Source organism: Rhinolophus sinicus, linkage group LG07 (genome assembly GCF_036562045.2).
Source record: "Rhinolophus sinicus isolate RSC01 linkage group LG07, ASM3656204v1, whole genome shotgun sequence".
NCBI lineage: Eukaryota > Metazoa > Chordata > Mammalia > Chiroptera > Rhinolophidae > Rhinolophus > Rhinolophus sinicus.
The window spans coordinates 85,237,542-85,253,328 of record NC_133757.1 but is presented as its reverse complement, the minus strand read 5'-3'; the positions used below and the strand labels follow the sequence as shown (position 1 = coordinate 85,253,328).

Below are 15,787 nucleotides of genomic sequence, written 5' to 3'. Positions count from 1 at the left end.
AGCTACCCCAGACCTCAAAGAAAAGGGTTTTATGGGGTGCTGACATTTTGACAAGCTCTTTATCTGGTGCCTCAAATTAACTTTCACTGACTCCTATTGGCTATTTCCCGCTCTGTCCCCTGGGTTTAGTTCATTAGCTGTCCAGTTATGTGAACCTACATATGTTTTCGATGATAGAAAAGGGTGTAGGTATGGAAATGCCAAGAAGGTGGTAGTTGGGAAAGGCTATGAAACAAGGTAGGTTTGGGTCCTGCTCTGTCAGTTAGTGTCTGCATGACTGCAGGCGAGTCTTGTGGCCCTCAGTTCCCTCGTCTGTGATGCGAGCATTGGGACCCTGCCATGTCTACCTAGTTGGAGCATCAAATGAGATAAGGCACATGGTAGCCCTTTGTGAACCACTAAAAAGTTACATACCCACGTGAGGTTGGTATTGTTGCTGTCAAATAAATGGAAACAGTGGTATGAAATTATAACATGGTTCAGCTGTCCTATTCCCATTTAAAAATATTTCTGGAGGGGTATCTGTATTTCCCTAAAGGAGGGAGCTCTGGTTATGCCTGTGTTAAATTGTGCAAATGGAATGAAAAGCAGAAGATGTGTTTCCAAGATCATCTTTAGAATCAGAAATAGCACTGGGTTTAGAATCCGAACAGGGGGACACTAAGTCCTTCTCCGGCTGGCCCACGTGGGGTTCCTTATTTCTTACTCTTGTCTGTCCTTTCCTCTCTCATTCCTCCCAGCAACATGCTTCTTTCCTCCCTCCTGATCTTCTCTCTGCGCTGCTCCCCATCTCCTTTCCCACCCTTGGTCTGCGGTTCTGACACCTGGACCCTCAGAGTCTTCTTTCAGCCTCCTGGAAGGGATGGGCAACCTCATTACAGCGGCCTGGGCCACGGGAAGGGAAAGTTGATGGGCCAGGGGCGTGTGCTGCAGGTGAGGGCGCCCAGGTTCCCACTCCCAGCTTCTGGATGGGCAGCTTCCTTCGTGCGGCAGGAGCCAACCCTGACAGATGCTGCGGCATGTGGGTCCCACCTGCTTCCAGCTGCTTGTCATGGGGATTTGCCAGGGACCGAAGAAGGCTCTGGTCCCCAAATCCATCAGCTGGTGAGTGCTGAGCTCCAGACGTCCTGAAGAAGACTACGGGAATCAGAGGAATGTGGAGGAAGGGAGGAAGGAGATCAGGAGGGAGGAAAGAAGGATGTTGCTGGGAGGAATGAGAGAGGAAAGGACACACAAGAGTAAGAAATAGGGAACCCCATGTGGGCCAGCCGGAGAAGGACTTAGTGTCCCCCTGTTCCGATCCCCAGCTCAGGACCTTGTGAATAAATGTCAGAAATGTGAGTGGAATCTAATGAAGTAGGGCAGACCTCCTGGGGACACGAGCATTGAAAATGTGGAGGAGAAACAGAGCCAGGGGACATTATTCCTAGGGGCAGAGACAGACTCGCAGTGCTGTCTGGAAACTGGGATGGGGGTGGGCAGGAGGGGCAGTGATTCTGTGGGCGGTCACCCCACGACCATGGAAGGTGGGGGGCGTGGACAGGGATGGGATGCACCAGGAGCACTTCGGAGGCAGGGTGGAGCCAAGGCTGAAGTGTGTGTGCCAAGAGGGAAGGGATGCGAGAAATTGGGGCGTCAACAGCATTCAGCTCGTTCCAGAGCTTGGTGAGAAGGGCAGGGCTGTAAGAGGGCAGAACACAAGGATCAAGCAGCATCATTTCCTATGTTACCTTTTAATGTATTTTTTTTTCTCAACTAGATTTTTAAATATGTTAAGGGCATGGTCTCTGTCTTCTACCTCTTTGTTTTCTCCCAAGCTGGCTGATCATCAGATCACGTAAGAAGTTGTTTGTTTGTTTTATACATACATTTTACTGAATTTTGCCTCAGCCCCTATTCCGGCCAGATTCTGGCTTAGCACTGATGGCTGGGTATGGAACAGTTGCTTACGGCTCAGCTTGGTTTATATGAAGATATTCATCCAGTTTTAAAAGCGACATTATATCAGAGAAAGTTTGGGAACGAGAAATAAGGGGATTACTCAAGTTTCAAGCAGTTAGGAGTATGTGTTAATATCTTTGTGACTGTTAGGCTAATTACAGTTTTCCTCTATTTACTTAAGTATTGAAGTATTTGTTGTAGTTACAAACAAGTAAGGGACAGGCTGCATTTCACTTCTCAACCCCTCACTCCCCGCTCTCTCTTGAGCAGGAGTGGTTAAGAGTCGGGGCTCTGGAGTCACATTCCACCTCTGCCCATCATTAGTTGCACCAGCCCAAGGGCACATTACTGATCACCATCCAGTTCTACCAAGGGCCTGACTGGGCCAAAGCACAGGTGGTATGAATGGTGCGCCCCTTCCGTCAGCCAGGCCCTCTGCGGGGTGCGTTTTTAATAACGTGAGCAGGGTACTTAATCTCATGGTCCCTCAGCTTCTTCAAGTGAAAACTTGGGCCAGCACTGGCTTCGACCTTGGGGAGCTGGTATAAAGATAAAAGAAGATAATCCATGGACGATGCCCAGTATAGTACCAGACACATAGGAAGTGTTCAATACATATTCACTATTGCTCCCATGTCCGACGAATATGAATTCTACTTATGTTAAAGTTAGCCACACTTTCCTTGGCTAGTGTTAACCAAAGGCAGCGGGGCCCCTTGCCAGCATTTAGGAGGGCTGGGAACGTCAAGGTAGCCACAGTGCGTCTGTACGGTGGATGGACGTGATTGCGGTGCGGTCCCAGGACTTTGGCGGAGGCCAGGGGTTCTTAGCTTGGCGTGTTCAGTTGCGGAGTCCGGTGGCTGGGCCCCTTGCGGGAAGAGGCTGTCCAGTGCTGCAGGACCAGAGGTGGCCAGGTTCTTGCTTGCTAGAGGCACGTGCCATATTTGTTCTCTCCCACGATTATTGAGCACTTCTCTATGCCAGTCCTCCTGCGTGATGCTTTGGGAGACACAGAAGACAATGTGAATGATAATTGGTCAGATTTGACCAGCAGTTTTTAGTTTACAAACACTATCTTATTGCACATTCATAGACATGCTGTGAGGTATGGTATCGTCACCGGTTTATAGATGAGAAAACGAGGCACAAACATTACAGAGAGTTCCAGCTCTTAGGAAAATGCTTCTTTGTGTTGTGGGAGAAGCAGCATACAGTTGACCCTTGAACAATACAGGTTAGGGCCGCCAACCCTTCCCCCTCCCCCGTCCCCCCAACCCCCGCTGTCAAAAATCCACTTACAACTTCTTTTTTTAATTGGGGAATATTGGGGAGCAGTGTGTTTTTCCAGGGCCCATCAGCTCCAAGTCAAGTCGTTGTCCTTCAATCTAGTTGTGGAGGGCGCAGCTCAGCTCCAAGTCCAGTTGCTGTTTTCAATCTTTAGTTGCAGGGGGCGCAGTCCACCATCCCATGTGGGAATTGAACCAGCAACCTTGTTGTTAAGAGCTTGCGCTCTAACCAACTGAGCCATCTGGCCACCCTCCCACTTACAAGTTTTGACTCCCCGAAAACTTAACTACTAATAGCCTATTGTTGACCAGAAGCCTTATCGATGACATGGACAGTTGATTAAAACATTTTGTATACTGTATGTTATATACTCTATTCTTACAATAAAATAAGCTAGAAAAAGAAAGTATTAAGAAAATCATACATGAGACAATATGGGTGGACCTAGAGGGTTTTATGCTAAGTGAAGTACGTCAGATTGAAAAAGACATACCATATGATCTCACTTATATGTGGAATCTAAAGAACAAAAATAAATGAACAGACAAAACAGAAACAGACTCAGATGCAGAGAACAAACTGATGGTTGCCAGAGGAGAGGCGGGGTTGGGGAGCAGAGTGAAAAAGGTGAAGGAATCAAGAATTACAAATTGGTAGTTACAAAATAGTCATGAGGATGTAAAGTGCAGCATAGAGAATATACGTAGTCAGTAATGTTGCAACAACTATGTGTAGTGCCAGGTGGGTACCACACTAATTTGGAGGATCACTGCATCAATTATGTAAATGGCTAACCACTATGCTGTACACCTGAAACTAATATAAAATTATATCGAATGTCAACTGTAACTGAAAAAAAAATTCAATTAAATATAAAAAAATCATATGGAAGAGAAAATACATTTACTGTATTTATTGAAAAAAATCCGCAGATAAGTGGGCCTATGCAGTTCAAACCCGTTATTCAAGGGTCCTCTGTGTTTGTGCCAGGCAAGTAGTTAGCCCTGTCAGCATGTGCTTTGGAGGCACCTGAATACTTCACAAAGGGGTTTATGTGGGGTAGCTTTCCTTATAGAGAATATAACTTTATCTTCCTGCTGGTGTTTATGGAGTACGTCCCTGTAGCAGGCACTCTTCTAAGTAGTTCCCGTGTTAACTCGTTTACGCCTCACTGGAACCCCATGGGCAAGGTCCTAGTATTAGCCCCATTTTACAGATGAGCAATCTGAAGTCCAAAGCCACATGCATGATGAGTAAATGGCAGAACTGTCCATATCCTCAGGCGTCGGGCCCCAGTCTATCCTCCACCACCTCTCCCATGGGCACCCCGTATATTCCCTGGGACAGGTGCTTTCTCTTCCCTTTCTGCCTTTTTCCAGAACAAAACCGTCTTATCCTAACTGGCAGGCTGGGCTCCCAGAGGCTCTTATCTCTCCACCAGCAAAAGCCCTTCCCTATTGAATAGGTCACCCGGCTTTTTGCTGAGTAGATGCCAGCTCCCGAGCGCCGTAGATAAGCCCGCGTTTGTGTTGTCATCTCCCTGATGGATTGCTTTTAATTCAAGCCCATTAACTTATCCAAGATGAAAAGGAGAGAGGCCACCCACTGCACACACCGTTGAATGCAGAACTAGAGAATGAAGCAGCGATGATCCTGGAATGGGAGGCAGGAGATGGACAACCGTGATGCAGTGAATACCCCAGGGAGCGAGGGCTGTGTGTGGACTGACGAACAGGAACTTCTAGACCTGCCCCTGCATGAGACCACATGTGAGGCTTCGGAGAGAGAGGCGGTGATGGCGGAGCGAGGGGAAGGGCTGCCGCCTGCTTCCTCCGTCCCCACATGCTTACCTCCCAGCAGACGTTCAGGTGGTGGTTCCTGCTTAGCCGCTTCAGTTCCAGAACAGGCTCTGTGATGAGGCGTTTTCTGGCATCTCTAAGTGTGTTAAATACAAAGGGCCCCTGGAGAGCCTATCAGACGTACCAACGCTGGCCTTTGAAAAACTTGGGGTCTTGGATTCTGTCAATATGGACTTCCTGGTTGTGATGTGCTCAAGTCACATGTTATTACCCCTGAGGGACCGGGGTGGTGGGTCGTAGGATCTCTCTGTATCATTTCTTACGCCTGCAAGGGGAATCTACAATCACCTCGAAATAAAAAGTTTTTCAAAAGGAGCGCCTTTTCAATACTGCAAACCCCAAAGGAGCCCTATCATTGTATTTTCGAGGAGCAGCCCGCCTACTCTGTGTCTAACACTTTGCCAGTGTCCAATAAACATAAAAATAGGATACCAAAAACCACTGAAAGCAATAAAAAGGAATGAAGTGCTGATCCACGCCACAACATGGATGAACCTTGGAAATGTTACGCTCAGTGAAAGAAGCCAGACACAAAAGACCACATACTGTGTGACTCCATTTATATGAAATGTGCAGAACAGGCAAATCTATGTAGAAAGAAAGCATCTTAATGATTGCTTAGGTTTGGGAGTAGCTGGGCCAGGGGGGCCCAGGGAGGGACGGCTCGTGGGTCAGGGGTTTCTTTTTTGGGTGATGTTTTACAAATAGGTTGCGGTGATGGTTGCACAACTCTGTGACTAGACTAAAAACCATTGAATTGTACCGTTTAAATGGGTGGATTGTATAGTTTGTGAATCGTATTTCAATAAAGTTGTTAAAGATTTAGGATCCTTTGATAGTTTTAAGAGAAGTCGTAATAGTCCTTTGGAACTAGCTGGTGTCTTCTAGATGAAAGCACTTCTGGACACTGGTTATAACTCCAAAGTCAGGCCACTGTCCTCAGGCGTGTTCCTGGCTCCCTCCCTTGTGAACAGATTCACCGGACTGCCACTGAAACCACAGTGGCGTTTCTGCCTGCTCATCCTGAGGGGCTGAAAACTCAGTTTGTGGCCGCCGTTTTGCCAGGAGCTTTCCCACACGCTTTCTTAAACTCCTTGCAGCCCTGCACTGTAGGTCATGTCATGCCCCTGGTTTATATATGAAGAAATAGAGGTCCTGAAGACTACGTACAGCAACAGTGCTGCAGCAAGAACCAGAATTAGAACTTGGGACCCGGTGACCCCCCAAGTCCATCTTCTTTTCACTGCACGGTGAAAGACTGGGTTGGCAAGCTTTCCCTCCTGTCTTACACAAATGGAGAGAAGTCAGCTGCAAGGCAAAAGCCAAGCTTTTGCAGGGACAGATAGCTTAGGACAGTCACCCGAGAAAAGGCCTGTGAGTTCCAGGCAAGTCGTTTTCAGGCTTGTGTCCTCAGTGGGGAATCTCAGCTTCCTCCGGAAGTGAGTATGACATTCTGCCCTGTTCCCTGGAACAGCTCTTCCCCGGAGACCTTCCATGAAAAGAGAACTGTGGGAAAACATGTGGAGGCTTTTCGTGGACACGTTCTTGAGTGTTGTGAGCTCTTGGAGGAAATGTGTATTTCCCTGAAGACGTCAGCTTTGTTTGTGTCCTGAGTTTTGAAGAGTTCATAACTCTAGGAGTTGTCTGTATATGGAGGGAAGCCACAGTATTACAGTCAGGAAACCTGATATTTTTTGTAAGTAAGACTGTCCCTCCTGGTACAATGCACATGAGTGAATGGAGGTGGCAGGAGAAGTAAAGGGGAAGATTTGCACTTAATCGGTGATGTTCAGGTGGTCCAAAGGCAGACTCGTTAGCTCCCAGGGAGCTTATTAAAAAAGCAAAAAAAAAAAAAAAGCAAATTCTCAAGTCCCAGCCCAGACCTGCAGAATCTGAAATCCCCGGGGGTGATGGCCAAGGTACCTGTGTTTTAATAAGGTCTCAAGATGAGGAGCGTAGCACCAGATGTTTTTACACACTCATGGGATTGAGCAGGAAAATCTGGTTGTGTTCCCAGGAGAACACCTCCTTCCTGACCCCATGTTGCTGGGTGGAATGTGAGCCGGAAGGAAGTCACTCATTTATTGAATGACCATAAATGTTGAGAACATTTATTGAGCTCTTGCTGTATCTAGGTACTCACTCCCTGCCTTGAGGGAGTTTACGTCCTAGCGAGGGGTCAGAGAGTAAACTAGGGAAACTGACACAGAAATGACTGCAAATGGGGTTGTGACCCTGGAATGGTGACAATTAGTCTGATGAGAAGGAAGAAGAGGAGATGCCTGAGTAAAGAATAAGGGGAATGGATTTCCAGAGAGGGAAGTGTTTGTGCAAAGGCATGAATGTGGGGAGGACTTGGGCAGGTCAAAGGGTGAAAAACCGCAGGGGTGGCCTGATGGTGGTGAGCAGGGACAGGTGACAGTACGAAGAAGAGATGGGCCAAGACTGGATCTGCAGGAGGACCAGGGGAGGAGTTTGAATTTTATTCTAGAATGATGGACAGCTATTGAAGGATTTAATCAGAGAAGGACAGGATCTGATGAAAGGTTTAAGATCCTTCTGACTGCTTAGAAGAGTGGTTTGGAGGAAGGCAAGTGATGAAGCCAGGGCAGAGGGACGTGACTAGGGAGAGTCTGTCCAAAGTGTGATTACTGCAAACTCTTCCCTTCCCTTCCCTTCCCCTCCCTTCCCTTCCCTTCCCTTCCTTTCCCTTTCCTTTCTTTTCCTTTCCTTTTTTCTCTTCTTTTCTTTCTTGTGGAAGTGGAGGAAAGGGGACACAATTTAAGAAGAGATAGTGGAATTGTTTTGTCAGGGTTTCTGTGCAGGCATTTTACAGATGGAACAGACTTACACCAGAAGGACACATCCTCATTGCTTTCATTAGACAACATTGTATTACCAGTACCGGCTATGTATGTACCCATTTAATTGCATATACTACTACTTATAAAAAGTAAATTTTGTCAAAAGAAAAGTCAGCTTAGATGTCCGTATTTTTGAGACATATGGAGCCAAGCTCAGTTAATTACAATTTAGCAGCATCTGCAAGATTTGATCCATTTCAGAAATCTGAGCTCACTAGCATTGCTTGGGCTGGCATTTTCTTAGCTAAGAACTGCTTACTTGGGTGTAGTACAATCTAATATTTTATTTAGGAGAATGATTCATTGCTTAAGGCATCAAGTCCTATGTTTTATCTTCTTTGTTGCCCAAGTTTGATTTAACCTTGGACAGGTCATTTCAGTTTGGTCACTGGGTGAGAGCGCTCCAAGACCTAGGAGAGACAGCATGTGCAAAGGCCCTGTGGCAGAAGGGAGCAGGCTGATATTGTAGGAAGTGAAATGCAGCCGTGTGTGGTTGGAGAGCAGAGTATGAGGGGGGAGATGGACCAGGCTGATGCTGTAGAATTAGTCACAGGCCAAATTGGGCAGGATCATGTAGACCTTGTTGGGGACTTTAATCTTTATCTGAAAAGCAAGGGGAATAGGGGAGTGACTTAAAGTTGATATGCTATCTCATTTAATCCTCATGACAAATGTATTGTGGTAGGTTATGTCCCTATTTTAAACCAGCACAGAAGCTCAGGGTAGAGGAGATTAAGTAGCTTACCTAAGAGCACTTAAGCCAGGAAACAAACTCAGCTCAGCCTGACTCGAGTCCTCTGTCTCCATATCAGCTGAGCTCAATAATATAACAATAACCACAGTTTTGAAACACTTTGAACTCTTAAGATGAGAGTTCTCCCTTAAATTACAAAGTGGTATTATGCTGCAGAAATACGAGTGGTGATGAGAGAGTGGATATGCCAGGGACCTTTTAAAAGGCGCAGTCTACCTGGCTTGGGTCCAGTATCTTCAAGTTCCTTGCCTTCTTGTCTGGTGGGGGGGCGTCTCACAAGTAGCTATCAACACAAAGAAGGATTTGGCGGGCTCTGGCTGGCCATTTGACACCGCCATTGTCCATAATGACTCATTGTCCGAGAAATGTGCCCGAGGTGTGTGCTTTCAGGGCCTTTGAGCTGGGAAATCAGATCTGGGCAGTTCATGCGTGGTTTCACTGGAGTAACCATGCCATGCCAAGTTTCTGCTTTTTCTCTATTGGGTAGTCAGCTGGTTTAAGTGGATTCTTAGAAGCTGGTTGTAGAGATCACCATCTCGACTTTGAACCCAAGAAGCCTTGTTCAGGGTTGAAATGGGAAAACAGCTGCTGGCCTGTGGCCCTTGAGGTTTCTGTTGATGACGACAAATGTCTGTTCTTTTCTAGTTGACCATGTCGTACCAGAGCCTGGGACGAGCCTGCTGGCCGCCTTTGACCAGTGGAGGGAATGGGCCGACAGCAAGTCTTGCTGTGACTACTCTCTGCACGTGGACATTACCGAGTGGCACAAGGGCATCCAAGAGGAGATGGAGGCCCTGGTGAAGGACCACGGTAGGTTGTGCTGACCCAGTACCCCCAGTCCGTGAGCTGGCACAGCCCTGTGAAGACAAGCTCTGTGAATGTGCTTATAGATCCCTTTCGGTCCTCACCACCTGGCCTGCAAGGAGAGAGGGCTTGGGCTGCAGCTCATGCTGACTGGAGGTGGCCAAACCCAATGCAGCAACGGGAGTTGTCGTTGATACAAGAACCCGAGCCTTACCCCAGGGACCTGTTCTCATGTAACCACTGTTCAGAGCTTACTGGTTTGAGGGGACCGTGCACCCTCCCCAGGTTGGGGAGTTGCGGCTACGAGAGTGATTTGCCCTCAAAGGATAACAATGCATATCCCAGTGAGGATTGTGGGCAGTTGTAGGCGCGTGCCTAGGACCTGGTGTAGAGGGCTTGGGCACCTTCTTCCTGCAAACCTGGAAGAACCAGGACAGATTTAAGGGTGAGGAGGCCCCTAGGACAACCTGAGGGTTCTCTTTTGGTCTGCAGAACTATTTTGGGGAGCAGGATTCCAGGGATTGGGTTCTGAAAGATTGCCAGGGAGGCTGGAGAAATCTTGACTATCCCAAGGTGCCTCAGGGACCTTTTTGTCCACAGGAACCTTGGGGGTTAAGGTGGTTTTGCCAGGTCACATCATCTTCTGGGGTCCCCTTGAGCTTGGCTGTGGACTTGACCCCTGGGTCACAAGTTGACCTCACTGGATCTTAACTGTCAGGGGAGCACCTATTGTTTTAGGTTTTGGAGACTTCTAAACTCAAAAGTTCCAGGAGCTGCGAGGGAATGACTGAAGAGAAATTGCTAGGCAGAGATATGGTAGGAAAAGCCCCAAATGAAAATCTAGAGTTTTGCTCTTCCACAAACTAGCTGTGTGAGCTTGGGCAAAATCACTTAAATTTTATGTGTCTCAATTAAAAAAACACAAAAAACTCTCACTGGAGGGTGTTGGACTAGATATTCTAAGATTGTTTATAGCATGAAGGTCCTACATGAAAGAAAATAGCTAACCCTTGATCTTTGTCACTTTTGAGAATACCAAGATTTAACTTTCAACTTTTGATACTTACAATGAATCTACTCTAAAGCAGCCAAGAGGGTTACCAAAGCAACTCTTGCCTGGCAGGAGAGAGGTCCATGGCGTCCTGAGGCTTGAATTTAGGCAGCTTCCAGCACCCCCAGTGGCTTGAATTAATAAGCTCTAGGGCTAGGAGATTGTCAGTACAATTGTTTACCATCGTGATGGATGTTGGGCAGGGATGTTTGGTCTGGTGCCTAGGGAGGCCAGAACTCTAAAATGCCAGGATGTGGATTACGACATCTGCTTGTCCTATTCATGGACTTTTTTCTTGTTTAAAAATGTTTCTTAAAAATTGGCATGTAGGGCAGTCTGTTTATCGAAGAAAAGACACTTATTGTAGATCTTTTTGATAGGATCTTCTAATTCATTTTCTTGTTAAAAGTCACAACAAGTTGGGGGAAACTTTTGTGTTTAATATTTTAATGTTTAATTGTGGTAAAATGCAACATAACATTAAATTTACCACTTTAACCATTGCTGAGTGTTCAGTGGCGTTAAGTACATTCACATTGTTGTGCAACCATCACAACCATCCATCTCCAGAACCTTTCATCTTTTCAAACTGAAACTCTATCCCCATTAAACAACTCCCCATTCCCTCCTTCCCCCAGCTCCTGGCAACCCTCATCCTAATTTCTGTCTCTATGAATTTGACATAAAGGTGGAATCCTACAGTATTTGTCTTTCTGTGACTGGCTTACTTCACTTAGCATGAAGTCCTTCGGGCTGATTCATCTTGTAGCATGTGTCAGAATTTCCTTCCTGCTTAAGGCTGAATGATGTTCCATTGCAGGCATATGCCACATTTTGTTTAGTCATTCAGCTGTCAGGGGACACTTGGGTTGCTTCCACTCTTTGGCTATTTTGAATAATGCTGCTGTGTATTTGTGTGGGTGTCTAAATACAAGCAACTTTTAGTTTTGATACAGTTTTAAACTTACAGAAAAAGGATAAGAATACTAAAAAGAACTTTTGCATCTTATTCCCAGATTTACTAGTTGTGTCTGTTTTGTCTATTTGCGTTATCATTCTGTATCTGTTTGTCTCTCTCTTCTCCTTCTCTCATCTCTCTCACACATATGCATGGTATTATAGCTTTCTTATTTCCTTCCAGATTCTTTGGTTTACCAAAGTCACATCTCCACCTGTCTATTTTGTCTGTCCTCCAGGGGTAAATTCTTTCCTCGTGTACATGGCTTTCAAAGATCGCTTCCAGCTAACGGATTCCCAGGTAAGAAAAGTCACCTTTCCTGAACAAGGTGACTGGCATTTGGTATATTCAGGCCACGGCTTTTGTCTTGAAAGCTGCCTCCAGTGTATGTACATCCCTTAGCTTCGTGGAAATGACTGGTGGATGAAGTCCCTGATGTCACTGTCCCTTTTGGGAGGTCATGACCCCAGTGCCCTGGCCCCCCCAGGACCAGTGTTCCCCCAGGCTCTGGAATCAGCCTGCCTTAGACTGTGGCCAAGAGGTGTACTCAGACCCAGTGTCATCCATGAGCTTCTCCGAGCTTCTCCCTTCTAATCCATCTCCTTGTAGGTTGCCCTGCTTCTGGTAATTACTGAGAGGTCTTGCTGTGCCACATGTGGCCAGAAACATTGCCCTTGGGGCATGGCAAAAAAAGCAGAACTTGATAGAAGTAGCCGAGGGGTGCCGTTTTTGATCTCTGTGGCCGCCAGGGAGAGGGTTGTGCTTGTGAACAGGAAGATGGACGTCCCGGGCTCTGATGCCACCCCCTTCCTCTCTCAGATCTATGAAGTACTGAGTGTGATCCGGGATATCGGTGCCATCGCCCAGGTCCACGCAGAGAACGGCGACATCATTGCAGAGGTATGGTGCCTTCCTCTCTATCCTTTCCGCATGACCCACAGCGGGAGAGGCAGGCTCAAGGAAGGCAAGCCACTTCTGTAGCTCAGCATCCAAGTGGAAAAGCAGGGGGACCTGGTGTGACTGTCCTCGGGCGCTGTGCTCAGTCTCACCGACAGCGTGAATGTCGGTGGTGCAGACGCTTCTCTGTGTGTCCTGTAGGACACACAGCCTGTTTATTCCCTTTCCACAGAGACGTCGTTTCTCTCAGTGCTGTGATGCAGCTGCCTGTGTGTGCTGGGAGGCCGTGGGCTCCCACATGCAGACATGGTAGCATCTCAGGGGAGCAGCTGCATGTATTTGGGAGGCTGTAATTGATCGGTCGTAGCTCAGGAAGGACTGGGAATAGGGTAGGGAGCCCTTCTCTTCAAGGGTCTTGGGATGAAGGCTGAGTCATCAGCAGTGCCATTTTTACATCTTGCCTGAGTAACTTGAACCCAGTGCTCGAGCAGTCAGAGCCACCTGAGGTCAGCACACACACACGCACGGCTCTCCCTGACTGCCTGGCTTTCTTTAAACATTGCAGGAACAGCAGAGGATCCTGGACCTGGGCATCACGGGCCCCGAGGGACATGTGCTGAGCCGGCCTGAGGAGGTGAACATCTGCTGAATGGAATATGTGTCCTTTGTGTCCCTTGGGCTGTCAGAACTGCTTAGAACCCACCTTCCTGCCTGTTGAGAATGGGGCTCTCAGATGCTGATTTTGGTCCCTCTGAGAAGTCACAGGTTATCCACGTGTGTGTCTACTCAGGCAAAATGAAGGGTTAGACTGAGCCGTGGGGTGAAGCAGTGTGGCTTGTTTAGCTTGAAGACTCCTCTTTCGGTCTCTAATTCTCCAGCCCTTTCTTGGGGAGACACAAACAGCTTTTTGTCAGCGTCGTGTAGACAGAGTTTCATGACTCATGACTTGGGGCCTTCAAAATTTCACCAGTCACCAAAACGTAGTCACGGGGATCTAAAAGCTCTTCTAAATGTCTAGAAAGCATAAAGGAATTGTAGGTTTTCCTGTGGTAAGTCTGCACATAATCTGGTTATAACATGATCGGTAGAGTTTGGTAGACAGAATCTTTCAAAATTGGGGAAGGAAAATTAAGACCTGGGGCCTTACTGGCAAAAAGGTTGAATTATCCCTGTCTTAGATCACCATCCAGCGATTTTAAATTAGAAAGGGGTGCTTACAACGTATGTGATGAAGAATCTATTTTTCTAGATCAGAATTTGTGGCCTTTCAGTAATTCTCAGGAGTTGGCTCCTTAATGAAAGGCTCAAGGTCGGGCTTTTGAGGGTCTGGCAGCTCCAAGCAAAGAGAACGCTGGGGAGTCTCCTGGAAAGGAACAGACTTCCTCTTTACAGGAAAGAAGTGATGGAAAAGGGATGGGTTTCAGAGTGAACGCAAGCCTTTGAGTTGCAAGGACCTTGGGAGAGGCAGAGGGCTGACAGGGCTCTCATGATGGCTTACCTTTCTTTTTCTTACAAGCCCCATTCAGAGCCAGCATTTACTGAGCACCCAGAGGCCGTAGACAGTTCACATTTCAGCTTTGTAACCATCCTGTGAGGGAGACACTGTACAGGTGGTGGGAAGAAGGTGGCCTCTGAGAAAGCAAATGCCACACACCCTGTTACATGGGGCTACTTCTGAGAGCCACACACTTAATTGTTAGAGCCTTCGTGGGGCTTGCTTTCCTTTCTCCTGCTGTCTTCTTGGATCCCCAGATCCCTGCAAACCTGAAAACAACACAAAGCCAGCCCTGGGCTCACTGAACAGGCCACAGCTAGCAGAAGAACATTTTCCCGATTGCTATTTTGACCACAGAAATCAAGCCCAAGTGTCCATGATTAACATAGGAGACCTGTCTGATAGCAGTTGTTACACGGAGGGTTTCACAATCCACAGCAGTGGGTTACAGAGGCTCCTTTGGCGGCTGAAAGATCCGGGAACGCCCCAATATCGGAAGATTTTGGCTCCTTGGGAAAGTCCTCTCACCTCACAAGAGGCTGCTGTGAGGGCTTTCTTTCTGCTTTTCAGGGTGATCACCTTCTGAGCTGATTCAGCAGGGTTTTCTGCAGTTTTCAGCTGAGAAAATTGAAAGGGAGACGGAAAGAATGCAGAAATCTAGAAACCACCTATCCATGCATGGTGCCCGAGCACGCATGACAGTTGAGGGCCTGTGGGGGGGCAGTGAGAGGAATGAGGAAGAGACCCCCTCTGAAAGGAACAAAGAGGGAGATGGAAAGTACCTGAGTAGGATCGAAGGTGAGGGCTCCGAGCAAGGTACAGCCCTAAGACTCTGTCTCTGGGAAGAGAGTGGGGACGAGGAGGAGGTGAGGGCGAAGAATTCTTAACAGAGAAGGGAACTTCTTAACGGGGCCCTTCAGAGAGGCGTGGTTGGGATGTGCAAACTCCTGGGGCGCTGGGCCGCAAAGGGCGTGTTGTGTACTGACCGCTGGGTGTCCCGGTGCTGGCGTGTGTGTTGACACTGTTGTATGTTCCTGTATAGTTTGCTTTCCTCTCCGGACCTTGGGGTGCCTCATCTTTAACAATCAGAAAGCAGGGCTCGGGAACCCCTCCAAATCCCGGATAGCTCTTTAAGGAGGCAAATAAGATTTTATGTTTCCACAGTAATACAATTTTGGTAAATATGTAAAGCAGAGCTCCGTGTGGGCAAGGTACTTGATGTTGTATGTCAGAGGCACACACCTACACACACACAGAAGGGTCAGATGTGGCTCCTTCCATGGTTCTGGGTGGAACGTGGAGAGCTGGGGTTTACATGACCTTCTGTCTCCATGAGGTCACCTTGGAGTGCAGCCTCTGCCCTCCTCATGCCAGGCCTGTGCAGGGCTGGGGCAAGAGGCGGGTCAGAACTCAGCTCACACAGGATGAGTGAATCCAGACAGGCCCTGGGGCCCGGATTCTTCAGTCCAAAGCGTCTTCATGGCAGCCAGCGCTCCCAGGGTAGGGCTGGGATAGAACTGGTACTTTCACTCCATTTACTCCCTAAATAGGATGATTACGCATTCCAGTTCACCCAGGACAGCTTGGTCCCCACCCATGGCTCCCATACAATGATGAATAGTGCCTCTGTTCACTTTCAGAGTGTCTGGGTTGGGACAGCAAATTGAGAAGTCACTGGCACCACTGGAAAGCGACGAGGATGCTCATGGAGTCCTTCTCTCGCTTGACTGTGGACTGTTGAGGTGACCACAGGGATGTAGGATGTCCCTTCTCTCTGCTGCCCGGGCCAGAGGCACTTCGGCTGTCGCTGGAGTCAAGGAGAGAGAGAAAGTGCGAATCGTTCAGCTATTCCAGGAATTAAAAACATTTGGATGTTT

At 47.7% G+C, this 15,787-nt stretch overlaps 1 protein-coding gene across 3 annotated transcripts in view; it reads left to right on the top strand.

Moving 5' to 3' along the window:
- Positions 1-15,787, top strand: part of DPYSL2 (dihydropyrimidinase like 2) — a 107,658-nt gene that overhangs the window by 69,783 nt on the left and 22,088 nt on the right. For all 3 annotated transcript variants that reach the window (XM_019714962.2, XM_019714985.2, XM_019714978.2), the window contains exons 4-7: positions 9,351-9,515; positions 11,757-11,818; positions 12,338-12,418; positions 12,981-13,049. In XM_019714962.2, coding sequence (XP_019570521.1) covers positions 9,351-9,515; positions 11,757-11,818; positions 12,338-12,418; positions 12,981-13,049 — 377 coding nt within the window. The remainder of the gene's footprint in view (positions 1-9,350; positions 9,516-11,756; positions 11,819-12,337; positions 12,419-12,980; positions 13,050-15,787) is intronic.